This window comes from Sparus aurata, chromosome 13 (assembly GCF_900880675.1).
Source record: "Sparus aurata chromosome 13, fSpaAur1.1, whole genome shotgun sequence".
Lineage (NCBI taxonomy): Eukaryota > Metazoa > Chordata > Actinopteri > Spariformes > Sparidae > Sparus > Sparus aurata.
The window spans coordinates 27,735,679-27,760,965 of NC_044199.1; the positions used below are offsets into that span (position 1 = coordinate 27,735,679).

The following is a 25,287-nucleotide window of genomic DNA, read 5'->3' on the forward strand; positions in this document are numbered from 1 at the left end:
ACCTAAAACCAGCTTGCTTTACGCACTGATTTTAAAGGAAATTACTTGTAAATGTACCCAGTGTAAAGCCCCTAAGAAGGAGCCCTTGCTTCGTGAGATGTCCACTAAATATTCAGACAAATCTCTGCGGGTTAAACTGAAAGACATAAAGAGCAAAGAGACATAATGAGTGCACCCAGCGTGACGACAGCACGCACCACAGATACCGATGTTTCTGTCAAGCTGTCACCAACTTCCAGACTCACATAAACCTTTGAAACGTTGAGATTTTCTGTAAACCGGGGAGGTTTCTGTCAATTTGGTTGAAGTAAACGAATCAGCTCCCATTTCCTGCCACTTGCGCGGATGAATACAGTTCATCAAAGTTTAATCTACACTGAGAGTAGAGCTTTAAATGATAATGCAGAACGGAGTGAATCTGAACAGGTTGCTGAAGCTACTACAAGGAGTTTTTAACTGCTTATGGAACAGTCTCATTTTAATACCGATGCCTCTGAATGACCTACATAAGCAAACGAGATCACCAGCAAGAAGACTGGCTATTTTCGATTTTGTTTTTCTTAACACCTGCCGCCGCACGGAGACTAGGAGAGCCTGTGTTTATCATATTGATGATACTTTGTAGTTTTAGCGGTGGAAACACAGAGGGCTCCAAAATCAACATAACATCAAAGTTCCTCGGGGTAGATTTAAGTAACTGCGTACTTCATGTATCGTTGCAGGTGTAATTATGATTAATTACCTAGAAGGGTTTTAATAATTTAAGTATTGCAAATTATTGGAAACGTAGTCTATTCATTTAACTCCAGCAATTTTAATACAGATAACCGAAATTTTACAGTACATAATGTGAGTTTAATGACATTGAATGAAACAGTTATTCATTCAAGAGAATGAATCCTAACTGGCAAAATATATTCAGCGGAAAAGATGTTATGACATGTGATATATTTCTTGTTAGTGTTATGAGACTTGGGGGGGGGGGGGGGGGGAAAACACAGTAATTAGACATAGTATTCTGCTTTTATTTTAGTATATTACATATAACCTGCATCCGTTTTTAAAGTGAAGGTAATGCATTTTTTAATTTAACTCTTAAACTGATCAAGAAATGCACGATAAATTAATGAATATTGGATTAAACCAACATCCAGCAAAGACTTTTCCTGATTATCCAACAAGGTAACAGCAGGAAAAGAGGGAAGAAAAACCTTACTCAGAGAGCAACTAGAGAGGACAGGCGAACTCTTTGAACCGTACAGTCACCATTTGGCCTATTTCTGCCTCAGCTGATTGTATCCCCACCCCCTCCCCCTTCACTGCCCCCACCCCCCCAACCTCCAACCACACATATACACACACTTTCCCACTTTTGGCCGCCTGCCAAGAGCTGTCATTGCCTCTACAGTATCAGTTCTGCTGTATCTATATCCAGAGCTGTGTGAGGCCCGTGCACAAAGTGACGGGTCTGCAGGAAGTAGCGGGCCGGCAAATCCTTAAATCCAAACAACTTTAATTCGGTCTAAAGAGGGAAAAATATCAACAACATTTTTAGCACTGGTTTCTCCGCGTTTAAAGCGAAGCTGAATGTAATATTTAAAATTGCTTTTGATAACCGTATTTAACACATCAAAATGTACACAGTTTAAGCCCAATCAGAGACCTGTTGACAACCATATTTGCTCTCAAGCTATCAAACATTCCAGTGAAAAGGATGTCTTTAAATCAGTTTCTCCCTGTCTGTTCTTTATTTAGGACTCTGTCTATGTATAATGCAGTGTGCAAGCCGTAAGCAATGTCTTTTAACTTTATTGTAGCTCAAACTGAAAGCAGCTGATGAAGGCAGCCAGAAAGCTGAGCTCAGGCTCTCATAAATGATAACTAATTGGATCTCAATGTCATCTGCGCTGTGGGTCTGGACGGAATCTAAACATGGGGGATTTTCTTTTTCTTCTTCTTTTTTTTTTTTCGTTTGACTTTACTCACCAAATAATATCCTTACTCTGACACCCCATTTAGAGAAAACAGATGACTTAATGGAAAAGAGCTAGTAACCTCTGTATGGTGTCATTTGGCAGATAACACAGGCTTGATGACTACGAGTTCTGTGGTATTTTGAGGTAAGTTTATTCCCCCAAATAGCTCTCGTTGTGAGATTTCCCTAATTGATCCGATTTGCCCGTTTGATGTCAGCACTTATTATGTTTTATGTGGAAGATTTAACGGGGTGGAAGAGAGGATTTTGGAATCAAACACAATAAACAAGTATGTAAATCAATGCACCTGAGTGCAGTAAAAAAAAAAAAAAAGCTGCATGTTTCAAGCATTTCCTGTTGTTTTGGATATCCTATCATCTGCACTCTCGGCCATGTCTCCAGTCGTTTCTGTTGGCTCAGATCAGCCTCTCTCCTGAGTTGAACTGACTAACATCAACAGTTGTTCAGCTATATCCTAGTTGTCTTTTTGTATCCATATCTAATCTTCAGACATAGTAGAAACACCAACCTCTTGGTCTTCTTTTCTGAATAATGTTAGAAATAAGGTGATGGCTTTTTTCCAAGTTGCAGTGTTTCCAGATTTTGCACCAAGGGTATTAATATACTCTGTAATTCCTGCCACATTTCATTTTATACTACTCAGTATTTCTCTGCCAGTTTAAACTCTTCCCTCCTTTTTTCTTTGTCACAGCTTTACTACCCAGGTGATCACTGTATTCCCTGCTTTCCACTCCATGGGCCCCGTGACTCCAGCCTTAATAAACTCACCATTGCCTTTGACAATGTGTGACTTGAAAGCAGGAAATAATGGGCCCTAAACACTAAATCTTTACAGGTTATTGACCTGGGGAGAGGGAGGTAGAGTGTGTAGGGGGGCTTCAGCCAACTCCTGCCATGATTTCACTGCTCGTGAGGCCATTTTGGTTAACCGTTAAGAGCAAAATGAGAACACTGGCATTTGGAAATGACAGAGAAAGGTTTTGTAACGCAGTAGACAGTGTCCTTAGCATCTGACAAGAATGCTTATGTTATCATGAAACTGATTGAATGCGTTGTGCGTCCAACGCATGGGTTTTTAATGAGCAGGAGCTCAGTGTCTCCTGTTACACTGGTAAAAATCCCAGCGAAGGCCTCAGCTTTGGTTTCATTCTCCAGCACTCCCTGGCAGTCGTTTCTGCCTGCTACTGCAGAAGAAGAAAATAAAGGAGAAAAAAAGGGCAACAAGTGTTGCTTGTGTCTAGATTTGGTGCAATCACCTTATACCTCAGCACACGACCCACACCCCCCAGGCAGCAAACAACGGCCAAAATGAGTTTTCCTGCCCCGGTCCTGCAGCCATCTCATCCCTTCCTCTCTTGAACTATAAATGCATTTACAGCACTGTAAAGAGGATGTCAATTGCTGGATTCCCAGCAGCTGGCTGGGCAACAGTCTGTGGTGGTCACAGGGGTAAGGGTTCAACTGCTGGTCAGAGTCTCAGGTCTGTCTGTCTCTGTTGCTTGTATCAAAATAAGCCTTCTGCCCTGCTACTAGCTTAAAGCTGAAGATGTCAGTTCAACACAACTATGAGCGAGACTACTATAGAATTCAGTAGGGAGATTCATGGTCCTCAGAGCTTGACGTGAGACTGTGCTGATCAGAGAAAAGACAGGGTTGGTTGATTCCTCAATCACTTACAATGACCTTGTTTAAGTCAGTCACTCTTTTCCAGCCATAAAGGTAATGAGTATTGTCTCTGTGTGCATGCAATTTACTGAGCGCATACATGTTCTCAAGATGATGAACACTGTTGATTGCAGGGACAGCCATTGTTTTCAGTGGTAGCACTAGGAAAGCTTGAATGTTCCCTGTGCTGTTTGTTCTGTTGAAGGATCCTGCCTTATGGTGCTACTAGCAGGGCTTTGGTCTTATTTTTCATATACAAAAAAATGCCACAATCTGCAAATATCAGTGGTTTCCAAGAATTTCCCAAAAATGGTTGCTTCTAACACTTCTTGGACGCAGTAACGATACAGAAGCGCTTTGTTGTTGTTTGAGTGGTGTTGCCAGATTCTGTTTCATGTCAAAATGCTTTGGAAACCTACTGTTGAGCTGGTTTGAAGTTCTAGGCAACAGAAATTCAACAGAAACGTTGACGAGCTGTTGGGGAAATAAACAAGGCTCAGAGATGAGCTCCCTTAGAGGAATTAAAAAGAGCAAAGCACATGGAAAAAATGTCATGGTTTGAGAGATGTCATGGCGGCTTTTAACAGTGCACTTGCAAGATAATACTGTTGAAAACACTGCAACCTCATACTGACTTGTTCGAAGCTGCATTATCTGAAAAAGCTGTTATCAGTCGGATATACAGAATGCATGAAGTCGAGTCTTTTCCGATTGCCCGTTCGTTATTCTTCTGGTTGCTCTGCTGTGAATGACTGTGGGCAGGTTATACATTTACTTACTACGCCACTCTGCTCACTCGCTGCTCTAGATTGACCTTGTACTGCGTGTCCGGTTGATTAGTTTAGAGCTCTCTGCCCTCAATTCAATTCTGATATCAGTGAAAGTTACTGATAGGACAGATCATTGCTTCATGATGGCTGATAATGGTAAAACATCTGGGGTAGGTGTGGTAGAACTTTCAAGGCTAGCAACTCCTAGGCTACCTCTAGTGGCCGTAGTAGTAATCCCGCGAGCAGAAAGAGCAACTAAATCAAAGTAAGGATTTCTTTCAGAATGAATGGATGGGTTCAAACACAAGACTCTTCATGTCCAAGGTGAAACAAAACTATTTTATAACTGTAACACTTATGTACACAAGTTAACTGACATAACTAACAGGTTTTTTGACTTGTTATCTTTTACCTGAACCTAACCAAGTAGTTTGGTTTTCACAACCACGGGTGAGCACCATTTCACAACATTAACCACGTGTTTGTCCAATACTGCTGTCTTTGGTACTTCTCAACAGTCATATAACATTTTAGAGAATGGTCATTTCAGTCGTTTTGTGGGAGTCGTTGGCAAACGACCTATTCTGTTGGCTAGATCAGCGGGGAGCAGGTTTGTCATGCTGTAGCCTGCTTCAGTGATGAGCACATTTTGCTGTTGAGGTTGGAGGATGTGGAAAATGGATCTCTGTGAATAATATCAACCAAAAACTCAATCCTTTACAGCTGCAGGGTTAACAGGACTCTGGGACTCATGGGCACAGTGCTGTCAGAGAGCCAAACCTTTAAATCATTATCAAACCACTGCACGCTTGCTTGAGTTGGTTGACGTGAGTACTGTCTGCATTAATTCATTGTCAGCTTATTTTATTTCAGGGTAGTGAAGCTCCACAAGTTCCACAGTACATCACCAAGCATCGTATTCAGTACTTCCAGTGCACATCAAGTTGAGCTTAATCTGATCAAGGCCTCTTTCATCAAACTTTGGTAGGTTCAAACTGCAGTAGGTCATTCAAGTCTGCATATATTTCACCAGAAGCCCACCCAGCCACCCCTTGTCCTACCAGGATCTATTAATACCAGACCCTGAGGCTTGTAAGAAATGGTCCACTTTGGCATTTTAGAGCAGCCTAACTTACTTCCTGCCTCCTCACACCAGGAGAGCCCCCGGTGGTTCCTCCATGCATCCAGCTCTTGTTTCCTTCCTTGCACTTCTTCACACACACACACACACACACACACACACACACACACACACACACACGCACACACACACACAAACACACACACACACAGACACACACACAAATACACACACCTACTCAAGAACCTGAAGATATCATGGCGTCTGTGGCCTGCAGGAGCACACGGATACATGTCAAAGCCTCATTTTCTCCTCTCCTTTTGAAAACAGAGGGGGGTTGCAAGCAAAGCTGAAAACACATGGCACCTTTCACCTCAAGGGGCAGCCATGGAGGAGGGGAGGCTTGGGCTCGGAGAGGGTGGGGGTGTTTTTAAACACTTGGTCAGTGTCTGGCAACAGCAGGGTAATTGCTACTACTGGACAGCAAGGCAGGGCATATATGGTTGTGTGTGTTCTTGCATACGGCAAAAAGTACAAGTTTTAAAAACCTCAATCTAATTTTCTTTTTTTGCATCGTTTCTAGCAGTTATGATAACATTTTATTTACCATCTTTATTTTACAAACATAAGGATATAGTGCTGCATGCCAGTTTTATGTTAGAGACCTGGGGGCATAGCAAACAAAAGCCATCAGATAGTAGTAAATTTGAGCCTTAAAACTTGTCTTTGTGACACCATTTGAACTGCACTGAACTCTGCAGTGAGTTCAAGGCAAGACAGTCTCAAAAGAGTTCCGATACTTAAATAAAGTCATGCACTTATATAATGACAACAGAGATTATGTAATTGATTAAAAAAAAAGTTAAAAAAAAGTTTGATTCGTAATAAAAAACATTTGCATCCAAGCAACTACATCCATGCAAGCAGCTGTTTAAGACTTTAAAATGCAAACACACGTCATTTAGCGTGTTTGCATGCTAAGATGTGTTAATTAGCACTAGATACAAAGGCACAGCTGAAGCTTTGACAAACTTATGAGAACTCCGGGAGTGCGGATACCAGTCTAAATCCAGAAATGTCCACCTCATAGTGGCACCAAAGAAAGACTAAAAGAACTACTACCAAAGTCATCAGCATTCATCCTCTGGGGACCACGAATGTCTGTTCATGATACAATGCAAAGCCCCAGTATGTGTCAAGAAATTCCAGTGGCGTACTGAATAATAAAGTCACCTGGAAGAAAAGTTATAGGAGAGTAACAGACATGCAAAGACAAAAACATGAAAGACAACTTGAGTGAAAAAAATTAAATAAAATCAGGATAATATCTCTGGAAACATGTTTCAAGGAAAAATGGTAAGACACTGTTATTAGGATTCATCCTCTGAGCAACATGAATGTATGTACATGATATCTTGGTAATCCAGCCCAGCATCTGTCGAGATGCTCACGTCCACAAATAAATCAAAGAAAAGAAAACTTATACAAAAGAAAAATACATGCAATTGGAATATAACAATAAGTAAACACAGCTTAAGTGAAAAAATCAAATAAAATCAGATGAGATCTCTGATAAACACGTGTTTTAAGGACAAAATGATAAGACACTGTTATCACTACCCCATCCAAACATTATTTACCCAGTACCGCATCCATAGTAATCTGATTGGACTTATCTCAAAAACAAGAAGTTAGGCCAGTTTAGAAAGCTAAAGAAATAGGTTTAAATAATTCACGTGAGTTTGTATCCATTTGTGTCGGTGCACACTTTAAACCAGGTTCCTCTGACGTCAAGACAGTTTGAAAGTAAAGACGATGGGAGAGAACGAGGTAGATGAGAGGAAGGGACTGCATGCAGGAAAGGAGGAAGCAGGAGGAGGAGGAGAAGGAGGAGGGACGGATGTGTGGACTGAGATGCCCTCGATCTCCCAGGGGGCAAAAAGCTCTGGAAATGGCTTCGTCGTTCAGAGAAAGTAAGGCGGAGGAGAGGGAGAAATAAACAGTACAAGAGAACAGGGAACAGTGAGGGCAGGGAACTGTCTGTGACCTACTGGACAAACAAATTGGTTTGCTGGCAAAATGGATTAAGAGGTTGAGCTGGGCAAGAAAACAAGGGTGACTGATGTTGCAATGTGAGCTCATCCATTTTTTGGGGGGGTGGGGGGGGGGGGGGGGGTGAATTTAGAGGCTTCATGTGGAAGTGTCTTGTGTATTTTCCTTGTTGGTGTGCCGTGTGTGTATATGTGTGTGCATTCGAACGCTCTGCAAGTCAATATTTGTCTGCTTTGCCACGTCCCTAGACATCCCATTCGGCGCAACAGACCGTAAAGCTGTCAAATGCGACCTGAATATTCTCTGTCTTCATCTGTTTCCTCCTTTTTCTCTCCCTCCCTCTTCCTCGTGCTCTCTCACTTCCCTTTGATTTCTTCTTCCTCTCCGTCGATAACAATATCATCGGGAGCCGACATGTTCCTGCGCTTTTGATGGCTTGTCTACCCCCGTCCAACCTCCATCCCCCCCCCCAACCCACCCCGGCTCACAGAAAAGCAAGATTATCTCCTAATCTATGGCGCTGTGTTAGCCCACACTATAAAGTCATTTCAGCCCGTGTGTCTCACTAATATTTTTGAGAACCGGTGCCTGTTTTGTAGTGACTGCAGTATCATCTACATAGTGCAGGATGTATGTTCCATGTGCAACAACTTTGTATTTGCCCAGAACACCCTGTTACACTGTGTAACACCATATTTGGATCGTGATTGTCCTTTGATGTTCCTTTTACTACTACATAGCTACCGTCTCATCTTGTTCCATCCATTTCATGATCTAATTAATTATATCAACATCTCCGAAGCTCAGATCAAACAGGGCTAAATCAGTAATGTTACTCACATACCATGACCTTAGAAGCACTCCCCTCTGTGAACACCTTTAAAGGTATTTTATAAACAGCCCTGAAGGAAACTTGTTGCTGCTTTACATAATCCTTGACTCGAGGTGGTATGCATTATGGATATCGCTGTTTTGGCCTGTATGCCTCACTTCGTTCACTGTTTCCCTTGTGTTGCTTTTATGTATGGCATGTGTATGTGTTTTGTGTATTGGAACAGATTTTTTATGTGACTTTTGCTGTCATCACGACAAGGACGTCCTGGAAAAAGAGATCCTTTATGTCAATGAAACCTCCCTGGATAAATAAAGGATGAGTAAATAGCCTAAAGACAAGAGCAACAAAGAAAGAAAAGAAAGATCTCCCCAAAAATATCACTATTGTCGGTTTCAAAACATCTTGCCAAGGGACCGCAGTTGCAAAATTAGCCAGCTGGCTATCACTGGCACATTCGAACACATAGAAACTTGCCGTTACAGGTGCGGCCACTCAGAAAAACACCTTGGAAAAGCAGCTTTTCAACTAAACAGCCTGGTGCAACCCGGCAACTTGCCCTGGAAAGCTCACTGCTAGAAAACAATGGCGCACAGTGGTTTTCATGCCAACGTGTTAAATTGAGATGGTGCGGTTTGATGAGCCGATAATGTGAGTTCTTCTTATAGAATAATAAATGTAATTTAATTTAATTAAACCAACCAGATTATCTTCATGACAAGCTGGTAATTTCAGCTGTTTACAAAGCTATCAAGCCACTGAGCTCAAACTGTTGTCATGGCAGTAGACCAGGTTAGAGTTTGCTAGCTTAACTGCTTGCTTAGCTTATATGTCTATGGTAGTCTGCCTGCTACTCAGTAGTTCTCCATCATTTTCACTATATGAGGCCAATTTTGGTTTCTATTGAGTATTGTTTATTGCTTTAATATATATGATGGTAGAATATTGGCTAATATTTCCTGTTATGAATTCTCAATGCTAGGTGCTTTATTTTTTCCTGTTTTAAAGTTTGCACTGTTTATCATATATTTCCAAGGTTGTAGGCTAGCCTCAATGCTAACACGTAATAGACTCAAAATGATTGCAGTTCTGATAAAATTCCAACCTATTGCTGTCAGGATAATTACAAGTTAGATATTATTGCAGTTATGCTGCAAAAATGTGCCTTTTTTTGATCCATACATTTGATATTTACCCGGACACAATTCATTGTCATGGCGACAGACAAATTAAACTTGAAAATTAATGCTACTTTTTTTGGTTTACACGTATGAATTATCTTCCTGTTTTAACATTTAAAACTCTCCTTAAATAAGGCTACTGAATGACTGTTTTCAGATGCCACCTGTTAGTGAATGAAATGATTGGATAGCCTTAATATTTTTATGAAATTACTTTACAAGTCTTCTGTGCAAAAAATCATTGTAAGGACTCTGCCCTGGTCACATTTGATATTGAACTCATCCCCCTCCTGCATGTTGCCATCTGTCACACGCTTCCTTGTACGCATTAGGAGACAGGTCTGCTAAAAATGCATTCGCTAAATACTTTTCGTGCGCATGAAAAGGTGATTTAAAATATCTTAAGGTGGGTTTATCCCTTTACCTCCGGATAAAGGAAAATGTCTCGATGGTATGCTGCCGGACCTGCGTAATAATGTGCTCGTAGTCGTGGTGACTTATTGCAAACTCAACCTGTGTGTTTGTGTGCGTGAGCCTATTTATTATTTTGAGAGGCAGCCTGGCGCGGGCCCAGCCTTTCCTGAGCCTTGATAAAAACGTGCTGGGAGCATGGCAGTACACACCTACTCCACTACAGGGTACAGGCAGTACCGTGGCCTGTCCTCTCCAATTGGCAGTGTCTGTGCTGCTGTACCACTGATAAGAGGCTGGTGTAAATAAAACTGTACAGCACGTCTCGTTATAACGCGGAAGGTAGAGCGAGGCAGGATGGGAGGGAGGGGGGGAGAGAGAGAGAGAGAGAGAGAGAGAGAGAGAGAAAGAGGGAGCGTGTGGTGTCTGTACTCATTGTTCTGACAGCATACTGCGTCTGTGTGTGTTCCCGTGACTGTGCATGTGTACTTGTTTTGCTATTTGTATGTGAACCAGATTGAGTTTTAGATGCAGGGAATAAAGAGCTTTTTCGACATTAAATGTAATTTCGTCAATTGCTTCACTTTTTTTGAAGATTAAGGACATGAGTCTAGTCGAGACAGAGGAAGTCGTATTTTATGGTTAAGGGAATGAATGGAAGTCCTTCCAAGTGCAGTCAAACCAACATGTGTGTGAATGTGTGCAGGGTGTAGGAGGGGGGATGTGTGTTTATGGATTTTTGCTGCTTTTTGGTACTGAGAGTACTGTCTTACGTAAGCCATTTATGTAGGCTCAGTGAACAGCCAGGCGATGTTTTTGTTGGTGACTGCGCTTGTCTGCCTCCCTCCCTCTGTCACACTCACACACACATGCACGCTCTCCCTCCCCTAATCTGTCTGTCTGCCTCGCTCTCCCTCGCTCTCCCTCGCTCTCCCCTGCCCTGTTTACACTGTTAAAAACCACTGAGTGTGATATTGGTCGGCCATCGACAGATACACTGTAATTAGCCTTTTTAATTTCCCATTTAGCCTCTCTGACTCCTGCGAATGGATCATTCAGCCACTTTCCTGCAGAAATATGTGCGCATACAGTAAAGTGTGTCCTGTCCTGTGAGAACCAAGCCTGCACGGGAAAAAAAAAAGAGACAAAAATCAGTACTGAAGATTTCTAAGGTCAAGTTAACCTGCACGCTTTCATTCTTGCACACGAATCAACCAGCCAATTAGGATTTCTGCAAGTTGTCGGTAGTCTTTTAATGTTTGACCTAGCTCCCGCTGTTGTAAAATGAAGTAACTCTTTAGGTCAGGTTGCCCTGTGCATTTTAGAGGAAATGTCTAATGGGGGGAATATTACCTGGGACAGGTCTTTAGTCAAATGGAAACACCTGCTTCATACTGACAGAGCAAAAGACAATATCATCCTAGATTTAACTTTGCTGAAATTGTCATTGAAGTCTCTTGTTAAGACATTTTAATTATGAATTTCAAGCCTTTTCATGCAAAAATACTAATGGGTTAGCTCAACCTAAATGACAGCGCACAAACTTTTATGTCTGCGCAGACAAGCTAGTTTCTATGCAGTTAATTTCCCCAGGGACTGAGTGTGTATATCCACAACAGGGACCAGGGTCTAAATTCAATTCCAGGGACATTATTTACCCTTGAAACACAGGCACTTTGGGGGTGGGGCCTGCAGCACTGAACATTTCTTATTGGATACATTTATCTTTTTTCTAAAATTGCCTTTTTTTTCATCGCATCAATGCGGATTTCTGAAAGAAATGATCCAACAAATGGAACAATGATGATTTTGTTTCCTGCGCAAAAATGACATTAATAAACAGCCATTGCTGTTTCATAGGTCATTATTTGCCTAATCTGTGCAGGTCTGATCACACTAGAAACGCAGAACACAATGGGCTGAACATACCTCTTACTTCCTTTTAAAAGCAGTTCCTGGCAGTAACAGTTCCAGGGAAATTTGAAAGCTCGGGACCAAGCCTTTGCCCATAAGAGCAAGCTAGAATGTAGCATATTTTGTCGATCCGAAACTTTTAAACAAATCACAAATTCGCAAGCTTTTGCTGAATGTTAATGACCAGAAGTACAGCAGAGTCAGGTTAAAGACAGCTGGCATTTTATTCACAAGCATCAGGGGTGTTTGTTCATCATGTTGTTTTCACATGTGATGGATTCTCCAGAGTTGAATTTGGCACTGTACGTTTTACAGCAGGCTGATTCTCCTGGAACAGTCGGGCTCTATTGTTGAGCCTTCTCTCAATGCGGAAGCTCTTAGACAGGGTGTTTTTGTGTAATGAATGCTAAATGGTGTCATGCCATCTCATGCAAGCGGGCATGTGAGACCATTTGACGTATCGCAGGGAACAGGAGACATCTGCATGTTTTTGCTGATTTCCTGATTTAAAAATTGCATGTTGTCATACATACACTTGATGTCAGCATCGTGTTTAAATAAGGAAAATAAGGTAATTCAATGCATGTGTTGCAATGTGGAAGTGTGATGGCTTCATCAGATTAGGAAATGACCAGCATTTGTTAAAGAAGATAGAAAGAAAGTTTTATTTTTATCTGTTCTGCAGTATGAAATGTTTAGCACTCATATCAACACGGTGTCCTACTTCTAGTGTGTCGCTATGAGCAAAGACAGGCTCTCGATCTCTTATGTTTAATTCTGCGATTGTCTTTGATGAAAGATTCTGTTTAGACTGAGATCTCCCAAAGGGGGACATCTGTTGCAAACTTAGCATATATGAGCTACCTGTGAAAGAAAGTAGGTTGGAACAACAAGTGTCAAGTCTGAGCGTGGGCATCCAGTCACAAAAAAATATTTAGTCTTCAGCAGGATGCAAAGAAAAACAAGAGAGTATCACCCCAAACAAACAGGGCCTTTCTCTGTGTCTGACATTTTGAATGAGACGAGCCTCTGAATGGCAGCATTATGAGATCACATAGCCGAGCTGGATGATGTGAGTGTGGTGATAGTGTGCCGTTGCACCCAAACGCACTTATCACACCCACAAACTCCCAAATGGGCACTGAGCTCACTTTTTCCCTGGTCGCCGTCTCTGCATCATAACCTAGCGATGGTTCGCATTCGCAGCTCCCATTCCATGCACACGTGGAATGAGTGTAATAGCAAATAGGACAATGCACCATTGCACACCACATTATTTAGGGAAATGGGAGAATGAGCACTTAGCATGTCAGGGGAAATTACAGGCAAGGGAATGCACCATCACTTCCCTGTGAGGCCTGTTCAGTGGGCTAATCCACAACCCTCATCACGTCGAAATGTTGCCTCTGCTGGGGGAAGCCCACAGCAGTTAACTTTAAGTGAAACACTCTTGAATAATGCCAAGGAGGTGGTTAAAGCACCTAAAGTCAACTAGACCCAGCAGTAATCACAAGTATTATTTATAGAGCAGTTTTACAACAGATTTACAGAATGAACGAAAAAGATGACAGTATTGTGACTCCTGTTTAGCATGAGGGGACCCATGTGACATGACAGCTGACTAAAGTCTGACTGTTACTTCAGATTAAGACTTTGATAACTCGAAAAGGCTTCTGACATGCCAAAAGTGGTTTGGCAAAGCAAAGCATTGTAATGTGTGAGGTAAGTTTTGTTTATCAAGTATAAGTTGATCCCTTACAGTACACAAAGTACGTCATGTGCGACTAAATATCTATGCTATCTATACTTGTGTTTTTTTTCACGCACACAAATCCACTGGACGGGGAACAATACATAGCAGTGGGTCATTTACTTCATCAGATTACATCTAGAAGACTTTAAACTAGTTATAAAAAGTTTTAATCATTAACATTTCTGAATTAGTCACATTGTTTTTTTTTCCGGAGCTGGTAATAGAAGTAGCTAAGGAGTGAGATGTCTCGCTTCTTGTCTTATCTCTGCTGAGAGTTGCCCACGTGCAATGATGATTAGCAGCTGGCAAGGAAGTCCGTGGTGGTTGCTTCTCCATATCCTTAACTTAAGTCTCTCTTTCAAACTCAATGCCACCTGAGCGACGTCCATGCGGTGCTTAAACAAAGACGGTTGTAGAAATATGAACAAGCCAGCGGCCTGAACTAGAACTGGGGTTAAAATTGGCGTTTCCACCCAGGTCATGTGTTTCCATCACAGCAGATAGAAAACTGATACATTTTCTGAGGGGGATTTGTCAAGTATGAAAGTAGTGATAGACTTGACTTGGTATTCTGTAGGATCAACCGAAATATCTGTGTTTTCATGGCCTTGCCTGCTAACTTCACATCTTCATTAAAGGACTAAACCCACTCAAAAGAAGAAGGAAACGACTTCAAAACCTTACAAAACAAGTTGTAAAATTACTCAATTTGCCTTTCAAGAAACCAAGGAAGCATATATGAACCTTCTACTCACAGCTGCTGTTCAAACTAGCATGAACTCACAGCCTGTTGAGAGGTTGGTGTTTCTACAAAAGTTGCACTGTGGCACCGTATGAAGGAAAGTTGTCTTTACAAGGGGAATGAAAAGCCTGTTAAGCCAGATCAAGTTTACAGTATATACGAGACCGTTATATTACTCTTTGCTCCCAGGCTTTGTAGGAAGTTTCCCTGATTGGCATTGAGCCCTCTCTGGCTTGTTCTCTTTTACAGCCCTTTATGAAATAACTGAGCCACACCGCGCTGCAACAACTGTTGTGCAATTCTTCAGAGAGGGAAGCGAAAAGGGAAGCTGCCTCAGTGGCATGTGGCACCTGATCACCACCCCTTCCTAACCTCCCAATGTGCACACACACACACACACACACACACACACACTAACTCAGCATGAGTTGTGCAACTTTTATTATGTCAGCTCAGGGCTGAATCTGTGGCAATGTGACACAGGACTCCCTACTGACAGAGTAGACGGGGGAGTCTACCATTTGGAGATTCCTCTTTTCACTTTGGTCTCTTTAATTTCGAGATGATTAATTTTTATTTACTTCACACAAGCTTGTGGTTTTTATTCGTTCCAACGTTTCCTGGTGAGCAGCAAGGGGATGCCATCAATTATTTTTTTTCATGTGCAAATGGAAATCTTGCTTAATGAAAAGTTCGTTTTGATGTTGCCTTCAAATTCTACACCGCAGTCTTGAATGGGCCCCTGGTTAGCATGTAGTTTTTTGTCGACGGATAACACACAGGACAAGAGTAACAGCTGATGTCAAGTGTGTGTCTCCTCTGTCCCTCTTACCCCTTCTCTCCTAACTAACAAGTTCACCCTCTCGTGATCAAAGGGGCCTCAAGATTTATCACTTTAATTTGGCAGTGAAAATGGCTGATGGCGGCTGTTACCAGGCGGAGGCCCCCCCTGTTAGCACTTAGCTGGCTAACTAGAGTGACGGGCATCTGGCTGGGTGGCTGCCTGGCTGTGTGTACCCTGGGTTCCTGTACTCCCACTTTTTCCTCCCCCCTTTGCCCCGCGGTGACCTCACACAACTCCATTCTCCTTGAAGCAAGGCACCATGCAGGCATTTCCTGACAATTTATGTCCTTGTGCCACAAGCAGGGGCATGCCCTGCACTAAAATCCTATCCCTGGCCCATTTAGCACACGCCTCTTGGCCTCCCAGAAGACTGGTTATACTGTGCTCCACTGTCTGTTAGGCAGAGTCATTACTTGTAGTAACCGTGCCAGTGTTTGCGTGATTTACGACTGATCGCATATATTTTACAATACTGAAAAACATACTCATGGCTGTTTTTCTAACCTTCCAGGCAGCCATTGGTCTCCATCCATTTCTTTAACCAGATTAGATTTCCTGAGCATGAATGCTCTTTTCGCAGGAACACACAAACTCACACAGTTACACACATTCACACCTGGGAGCTGCCCGCTACAACTGCAGCTTGATCTGTTGCCTGCTGAGGAACCCATCTGGGGCAGCTGGGGGTTAAGTGCCCTGCTCAGGGGCACTTCAGTGGTGGCAATGAAGGAAGGTTAATGGAAATTTGCTAATAATAAAACTTACTTGGCTATGAAATTTACTGCAACGGAAGACTTATTGTCAAGCAAATTTCAACACAGTTTTCATAGATTACGGAAATCATTCAGCCCTGGAGCTACCCAGAAAGTAGGAAAACTCAGTTTGGTATCCAAGGCACTGCAACACGTTTTAGGAAATGGTTAGCAGTAAAGTTAAGGCAAAATTTTACCGAAAACGGAAATAGTTCATTACCCAAATTAAAGTAAAATGTGTGACAAAATAGCATTATATTAAAGTACTGTAGTGCTGCAGAGGTATCCTGGCCTAGAAATGGCATCAGATGCTACATCATCTTGGTTTTAATCACTTTTTTCAGTGAAAATTAAAATTATGATGCAAAAAATATCATTCGTACTACTTGTAAATCAGATCTCAATCGCAATACCTGTTAAACTAACCACAATTTTGCCTATTTACTGGGTTGTGCACCCCAAGCATTGATGTTTACTTACTTTTGAGCGGCAATATTATCAATGAATAGCACATGATGGAGTAAGGGTTCCAGTCAGGGTCCCTGCAAGAGCAATCAATAAGTTCGAATCTATATGATGGAAAGAGACCAATCCAGGTTAGCAGAGCAACAGTAGCATGCTGTAACAAAAAAATAATAATTACAGCTGATCCAGCAATGATGAATCAGGGAGTTAAAGTAGCAGCAGAGGTATTATGTGATTAATGCAAATGAGGGACATCAGTGGGTGTGTTGGGGGACTCTGTCTACATCTCTGCTACATGTCTTGTTCTCCAAAGGTTAAGTGGCTGCTTTTGCCAGCTAATTCGGCCATATGCTCATCTGTGCATTTGACACTGGCGCGCCATACGCTCGCACTGCAAATTATGCCTCCTGAATATGCAGCCAATTAAAAAGGACGTTGCTCACCAGCTCAGTGTATTTAGTTGAGAGTCGTTAAATGGAAATAAAACTTGTCATATCAAAGACAAATCCATGATTTCCTGTTTTTACAGGTTGCGTTGCAGTGACTTATGATCTAGTCACGCTCACTTGTGCAGCGTACCGTCTTTTGCATAACTTGTTGCATAAGCACTCTACTGGCAGGCACACTCTGTCATGTACGGTTCGTGTCATTTCTGCTTTTGGTAGGGCTTATTACAGTACAGCCCGTTCCCTAATGTCACTGCGGTTGCAAAACCACACAAGCCATCTCTCCCTGACTTTTTTTTTTTTTTTTTCTGTCATCTAAGAATTGGCTTCCTGTTTTCATTGTGTTCTCTTTCTCTCTCTGGAGGTGTCGTAACCCAGGAGGCTGTGCCAAGAACAAACCAAGGTCTGGTCTGGAGAGATCGCTCTGTGCTTACACTGGAAACAGACACACACACACACACACACACGCACGCCTGTTTTGCACACACACAATTTCCAGATGTGAAATGTGTGCGTGCGTGCGTCTGTTTGATGTGTGATGTGTATGGCATGTACACTGTTTCGTGCCAAGCCATAAAAAGTCGTTTGCCTGGGCCTGATCCGATGTGCCCTCCAACAGCACTGTGTGTGTGTGTGTGTGTGTGTGTGTGCGTGTGTGTGTGTGTGCGCATGCCAGTCCTCCTGTCTCTCCCTTTATCGTTGTACAAGGTTGTACACATTCATAAAGTAAAGGCGAACATGGCAATCCGGCCCGTAGCTCAAGGGCTACATACTTGATCTACTTGCATAAACAGAAGCGTGTGGTGAAACAAATGTGGAAGAGTACTCAGCAGTAATTTTATGGCCTTGAGTTAAGTGCAGGAATGCATCAGACTTGTATGTTTTATTATCTGCTGATAAAACTGTGCAAAATGATTTCAATCAGGGCAGTTGTTCATACTGACATAAAGAGTGTGTACTTTAGATATCCATCTGACGATCTAGACTTGCAGAATGGTAGAGCTGCGCCATACTGTGCAGCTTGATGTGATTGTCACATGAACTTTCACAAACAAGGACCCAATAATCCAGCATTTTGGCTAAAGAGATGACACCTCCTGCTACTATATGCATATTCATAACATTTGGACCTAAATCCAGCCAGTCTGAAGGCGGATAGTTTGTCTTACCAATTTTGAAATCTAAATGTAGGTTAAATCATATCTTGCAATACACCCATGCATCAATCAAATACTAAAATGTATGATTTTGAATTATGAAAAAACTTTAAGAGGATCACATAATAAAAGCTGAAGCCATTCGATAATAGAGAATCACACCGCACGACACGAGCATGTTGTCAGTCAATTTTATCAGGGTCAGAACTTGTCGAGTTGTCGAGATCCAACTTAGGCAAGTAAAAGAAACAGAAGTGAGGGAGAATTAAACAGCTATTCACATCTTATTATCACAAAGGTTTAACATGAACTGGAAGTGAGTATTTATTGTGTTTATAGATAAAATCTTGTGCAAGTCACGTACATTCTTGGAAAGCATCTATTTGACATAAGTATTTTTTTAGGAGTATCTGGTACTGACATGTCGGCTATTTTATTTAAATGTTTAATTATGACTTTGATATCTTTAACAGTTGAAAAGTAAACTCTCCAGTGGACATACGATCGCTTTTGCATTTCTGCACTGGCATTTCTTGTTACTTTTCCGCATTATTTCTGCAGATTTCAATAAATATCTTCGATAAGGTAAATTTGTGTTAAACAGTCGATCCTTGATTTTGTTGAAGCTGCCTAAAGAAGTTGTGATCCAGGCAAGGTTTTTTAGAATATGGCTACCCTGCTGAATGTTGTTTTAAACTTTGACTCTGACATAATTTTGTTCATTCTTTCAAAGATTTATATAAAGTTGAAGAGCCATTTCGGCTGCCCTCATTTACACTGATGTCAAGTCACAGGCAAAGATACAAGATAAATATGACATAACACCAATGAGAAAAAGATATTTCATGATGAAATTATGATGAACTGATGATGGTTTTGAGTGTATTTATTTTGTCTGCACATTTGCTTTAAGATGCCTGTTTTTTCTCTCCATTTCGCACAGCTTTTTCTAATGTGGTTCATGTGTATAGATGTGTAATACGTTTCCACTCTTTTGTCTCTTGTTGTCGTGCAGCTGGTGAGAAGGCCATAGTTTGTGACCAGTGTGGTGCCCAGTTCCAGACAGAGGAATCCCTGGAGGCCCACCGGCAGATCCACACCGGTATGGACACACACAGACACACACACACACACACACACACACACACACACACACACGGCCAGACATATCATCATGACGCCATAGACATAAACAGAAAGATCCGAGCTCTTCTGCTACCTCTTCGTGCTTGCAGTGAAAGCATGCAATGGAATTCGCACTGAAAGTTCCACTCGATTTTCTTCTCTATCTACTAATTTGTCGAACAGGCTGTAGTAATGATACGCCTGTTTTTCTGCGCTATTTTGAATAGCGTAGAAAAACTCAAAGTGGCAGATATCTTCTTACTCCTAAGTATTAGATCAAATTCAAACAGAGAAACATTGAGATCACATTCAGCTGTCAGGTCAGATCGGTTTGGGTATTCTCACCAATCAGCAATGTGTGTTGTTGTGTGTGTGGTGTGTGTGGTGTGTGGAGGCTCATTCAGCCTTCTCTGGCTAACTGGAGCCACGGATTGACGGATAGATAGATCACATCATCTTGGATTAGTCCCACTCGCCCTAAATCAAAACAGGCCCAACAGTAATCAACAAACGGGGAAAACTTGGCAGGCCGATGTTGTTTATCAGTGCTCAGCTATGAAGACGGGAAGACGAGGACGATCTAGGTGCCAAGATGTAAATAGGAAGAAGTAAATCCCCCTTCAGCAGATGTGTGATGGCCCAGAACGGTTTCACTGCTGCTGATGAACTCTTTAATTTCTCAGAGTCTCAAGTCTCAAATTTCCTCCACTTTGTTTGGAGGACGGTCTACTGGAGCGCTCTGGTTTCATGTGTGCATCCTCTGTTTTTAAATGACTCTTGTCGTGACATTTAAGCTTTTTTTGTGGATCATCTTCTATCCAGATTTTTCACTTTATGTCCACCATTTTGGACAATCACTCCAGACTCAAAATATAGTAATCAGACTTTGTGATGCTTTAGATAGGAAGGTGATAGATAATATTGCCTCATAATGTAATGAACGACAGAGATGGGAGGATATTGGCAGCTGAGAAGCATCATGAAATAACATAAAAATAAAAATGAATATTATATCAAACAATATTTGTAATTTCTGAAAATGTAAACGATGTAGTTGTGATCCAAAGTTTGATTGATGTCCATTGGTGTATACATATCCATGGCTTCTAGATTTCATGGGAGTTGGCAATTTGCCTGGCAGATTCTGCTGTTTCTAAAACCCAATTCACTCGATCAAACCAATAACTAGTTGTGTGGGATCATGGGAGTCATTGTCATTGTCTAAACAGTCACCATTGCCAAGGAAAATCAAAAGTGAGCAAAACATATTATACGGAATACTAGAGTAGCTAGCTAGTTTGTCACCTTCTGTCCTCACTCTCTGATGCATGATGAAGCGAAGTTATAGAAACTACAGTCAACCAAATGAAATGCACCTTTATCTTGAATAAAATGTCATAAGACTTTTTAAATCTGGAATCATTGCCTTTATTATGCCTTTAAGTGGAAGCTTAGACCTAATAGTGGCACCAGAGAAATGATCCATGGGTCAAACTAGTCTACATGGCCATACTTTAGCCCCGCCCTAGCTTGTCAAACAAAGTGAGACGAGGGAAATGAGTGCTGGCAATGCACATTCAAGCCAGAAACTGATCCCCAAAATAGCCACGCATCATCATTATCATCATCTTGTGTTTTGTCCTTCATCTGAAGCCGTGACCCTCAGGCCCCCGGTAGCAACTCCAATTGGATGGCTATGATTTTTCTTTGCGGCCACTCATGCCACCCCCCACACTCCTCCTCAACATTTGAGAGGGGTAGGTGGGGTGGTGTAGTCAGGATTTGAGGGGGTCACTCCTGAGGGACATGCCCTCAGCCAATCAGCTCGCTGGAGGTAAAGAAGGGTTAAACGAGGCTAATGATCCAACAGCCATAACAGCGGAAAGGAGCACTCTAAATATAGGCATTCCAGTCTGGAACGAATGGAAGAGGTTGGGGGGGCAGCGGCAGCCAGGGCCAGACGAGTCTCGCTGCCAGACAACTGCAGCAGCAGCAGCAGCAGCAGCAGCAGTAATAGTATAGTAATCATCCATGTGTTGAGCCCCTCTGAGGGATCAGAGCCTGAAAAATGGGCTCTGGTAAAATATGACAAGGCAGTTTCTCTGCATCATATGATTCAGTCGCTCTTTCCTTTTGCACTTTAAGCAACTGTGCATCTACATTATAACGTCCCTGGCTCTGGAGTTGACATTTGGCTCTCCCCGCTGTGAAAGCATGGCACTCATTTTCAATCCTAGACTCGCTGATTGCTGTCACTGCTGTGACTCAAAATCAATATTGTACTGTACTGTTGTCATCATTATGGAAATGAAAAAGGAATATCTTGCCATGTCAAGGTTTTGTTGTGTCTCTATGGCACCTTCAAGACTCCTAATCTGGAGCCATGGAAAAGTTGAGTGGATTCTAAAGCTATCATTTGTAGGGACCCCCGACCTGTCCTGCTACTAGTTCAAAACAAGCCAACTCTATGTTACCGAACACTTTCATGCTCCCCAGAGGATGAATTGCTTGATTCCTCCGGTGCCACCCTCAGGCTAAAATGTCATCGTGCACACAGGGTACCTCGTTATCTAATGGCCAGACTGCTAGCAGATTAAGAGGGTGAATCACATCAATTATAATAACCATGTGGACTTAATTTGTCCTTTTTATATACAAGCCTCCTTTTACCTTTGAAGCCATAAAGCTCCAAGAATAGCTCAAGTGTTACTGCTCTTCATCCGACAATTTTGTGTCATGGGATGTTATGAGCAGTTTTTACACTTAAAACTTTTATTTCATGTTTTTTTTTTCGTATGTATGGCTTTCTTTTTCTGTCTCCAAACTGTACATAATGATATCTCAGCAGAATACATTGAAACGAGCAAAACAAAGGAAACGGCGTCAGATACAAAAGCAGCTCCACTGGACAATACAGTGTACGGCTCTGTTTGAGCTGGAAAGCTTAACAAACACGGATTTATTTATACAGAAATGTCTGTGTGTACAGTACCCAAGACGCAAAACATCAGAGAGGGCGTGCGGTGGGAGCATGGGGTTACTGTTGGCCATCAAAGCCAGATTTGATCTCTGCCTGCCTCTTGGCAGCGCTTCAGCCCTTGGCTAATGTTCTCTGATGACAATATTTGGCCTCTGAAACTGTGGCTGTTTCTTGCTGCTTTGAATGGGAACTATTGTGGCAGCTCCTCTGTTGGCCCCGATCAGCTGCACTCTGACTCAACCTCTGTCCCTTTCTCACTTTTGTCAGTCTTCTTTTGCTTTTTTTACAGAGCTGCCCTCAGTATAGCACACACCTCTTCCATGTTACTCAACAGGCCTACTGTATGTGGGACGTATAGCGGGAGGTTATCCAAAACCATGGGCTAGTTTGGCGGCCGTTGAGGCATTCCCGAAGTTGTCGTCATTCCTAACGGACAAGCTCTTTTGCATGGAGATGTGGGGTGGAGGGGTCGGCGGGGGGGGGGGGGGGGTGGAGGACTGGTCGAGATGCCAAGGGAACTTGCAGCAAAACATCATGTGGCTGTTTTTACCCACTGAACTCGTGCAAATACACATGCACAAACACACACTGCAAACTATCCCCTTCTTTGGCAGCGTTGTGCAACACGTACACACACAAACAAATCCAGGAATGTCTGTGTTCAGGAGCCGAAATCACTTGTGAGTTGCATTACATCTACCGACGGCTAATTTCTGTCACATATTTCTCCAAATTGGATGGCATCGCATCAGAGTCTCTCCCTCTCCCGCTAAACTGGAACCTGCCTCAGGGCTTTTGTAAGCAAAGAACACAGTCTGTCTGGCTTTCACGGAGCTCTCATCCTTAAAGAAAAACTCTGCTGTCATTTAGAGTTGTAGCCCATTTACTACTGTCTTGTGTCCTTCAATTGTCGTGCAGCGTATACAACGTGAATCCGAGCTTTGCGTAGCAGCCTTCCAGACGAAACACAACATATGAGGCTACAAGCTGATAGGGAGGAGTTCGTGGTGGAGACTTGTATTTCATCATGCAGCTGTCAGGTGATTGACAGGAAGCGCAGCGTAATGTAATGTGCATACTGATATGAAACCACTCCAGACTGAATATTTATTTTGAAATGCTAAATACATAAGGCAGTCGGAGACTTTCCCCGAACGAAGAAGAGAAAAAACCTTAACATCTGCAGTTATTCTGACTGATACAGCAGATATATAAATAGCAGAACTGTTAGACTACCTGTCATGGTCACTGATAATTCTCTGAATTTTGATTTTTTTCAAGCTTAAAATTTGGCTCTAGGTAGAAAAACAACCCTATTACCACATAAGATTGCCTGTGATCAAGCAGAGCAGGCAACACACATGCTGCACTCAAGAAGAAGCACTGATTAAACTTCTCAACTCAAGTAAAAGTCAGAAAGTACAAGCTCTGAAATGTATTCAAAATATAAAAGTAAAAAGTATCCCCCTTTCTATTGGCCATTTCTGTGCAACTGATCCTCACATCATTTTGATACAATTCAAAGACTATTAAACTTAATGGTAGGATTGGTAGGATTTTTCCAAGCTGTTAGTAAGTGCCAGAAAGAAGGCTGTGGAGTCTCTTCAGTGTAATATTGTCGTTGGGGTTTGTAAAGCGTCATAAATCCTCATTCATTCCCCTCAAATGCATTGAAAGCTAAAATAACAAGCCTTTTTGGGAAAATGTAAGAAGCAGAAAGCACAAGATGTTTGTGTTAAAATGCCAGGAGTAAAAGTTGAAAAATAAATACTCGTACATATATGTAAAAAATCTACTTAAGTACAGCATAAAGTATTTGTGCTTTACTGTTCTCTAACCCGAGTGCATCCAGCAGGATTGTGCGACAGTCCAACCAGGGCTAAGATAATCATGTCCTCGAAACGCTTAAGCGTGCCAGCGTGCTCAGACATTTTTTATTTGGCAGCATGTTTCCTTTCAAAGACATTTTTTGTTCAAAATGCAAAATGACAGTCAGGACATGCCGTACGTACGGGAAGCGGTGCCCTCCTTATCTCCTGGGAAAATATGCAGGCACACAGGTCAGGCTTTTTATCTAAAGCAGTTTTCTGAATGTCGGCATCAAATGTAGCTGTCATATTTGCGGCATTAACTTTTAATCTATAGCTGAGGGAAACAAGTATTGTATGTGTTGTTGAGGCTGGATTTTTAAAGGGCCTCAACACATAATGCAAACTCTGCCGTTTGAAAGGAGCAGTCAAATTTAAGGAGCTAGTTATTGTTTATTAAGGACGGTAATTAATGTATTCTGTTTGATACATCTTTGGAGATTTGGTTAGTGAAGGTCAAGAAGAACCCTCGCTGTACACTGTGTCTTTTCCTCCTAACTGTTTCCCGAGCTGGTTGAATGTGGATTTTGTCCCACGCCATAATATCCTATTGTGGGACTGTTGTGCTGATTTAAACCTGGCCACCTCTAACATGTCATTTTCACTTTGCATTTCCAGTAAAGCCTCTCCCCGTCGGGGCGCTACAAGACAGTGCTGAGCTCTGATTTGCTATTTTTTTTCCTCATTCTGTCTTTATCTCTCTGGCTCTGCCAGCTATCTTCACCTCTTTTTCATTAGATTGTTTTGGTCCCCACCATAATTTATAGCTCTTGTATTTTATTGGTAAAACCCACCACACTCACATTCCACTTGATTAAACTGTAGCTTGGTGCAGCAAAGCAAAAGGTCAGGATACGTGCACAGAGAAAGTGGTTCGCAAACAAAAAAGTAAGCAATAAATTGCCCTTTTTTTGTCTGTCTGTTGATTTAAAACATGCAGATTTCACTTCTAGGGATTCATGTGTTTTACAGGCTCTGCAAGCTCTATAACCGCCCGTCTCAGCTGTATATCCACAAGTGCAAGCTTTGTAATTTGCATTGCAATCTGCACATTCATCCTCCAAACTGAGGGCCACATTCAGTGGGAGCAGTTGCCATGTTGTTCAACATGAGCTGTGAGTCGGAGTAGAAAACGGCAGGGACTGCATCTCCCATGTGACCTGTGTAGAAATGAGTTCGGAGTCCACAGGCCTCGGAAGAATTTGTTGTCCGACTGTTGGTGTTCCTGTTTATACATGAATCCTCTCAATGT

General features: G+C 42.1%; 1 protein-coding gene across 1 annotated transcript in view; it reads left to right on the forward strand.

Moving 5' to 3' along the window:
* Positions 1-25,287, forward strand: part of zbtb16a (zinc finger and BTB domain containing 16a) — a 162,602-nt gene that overhangs the window by 77,252 nt on the left and 60,063 nt on the right. The window contains exon 4 of the mRNA XM_030437911.1: positions 19,078-19,164. Within this exon, the coding sequence (XP_030293771.1) occupies positions 19,078-19,164 (87 nt within the window). The remainder of the gene's footprint in view (positions 1-19,077; positions 19,165-25,287) is intronic.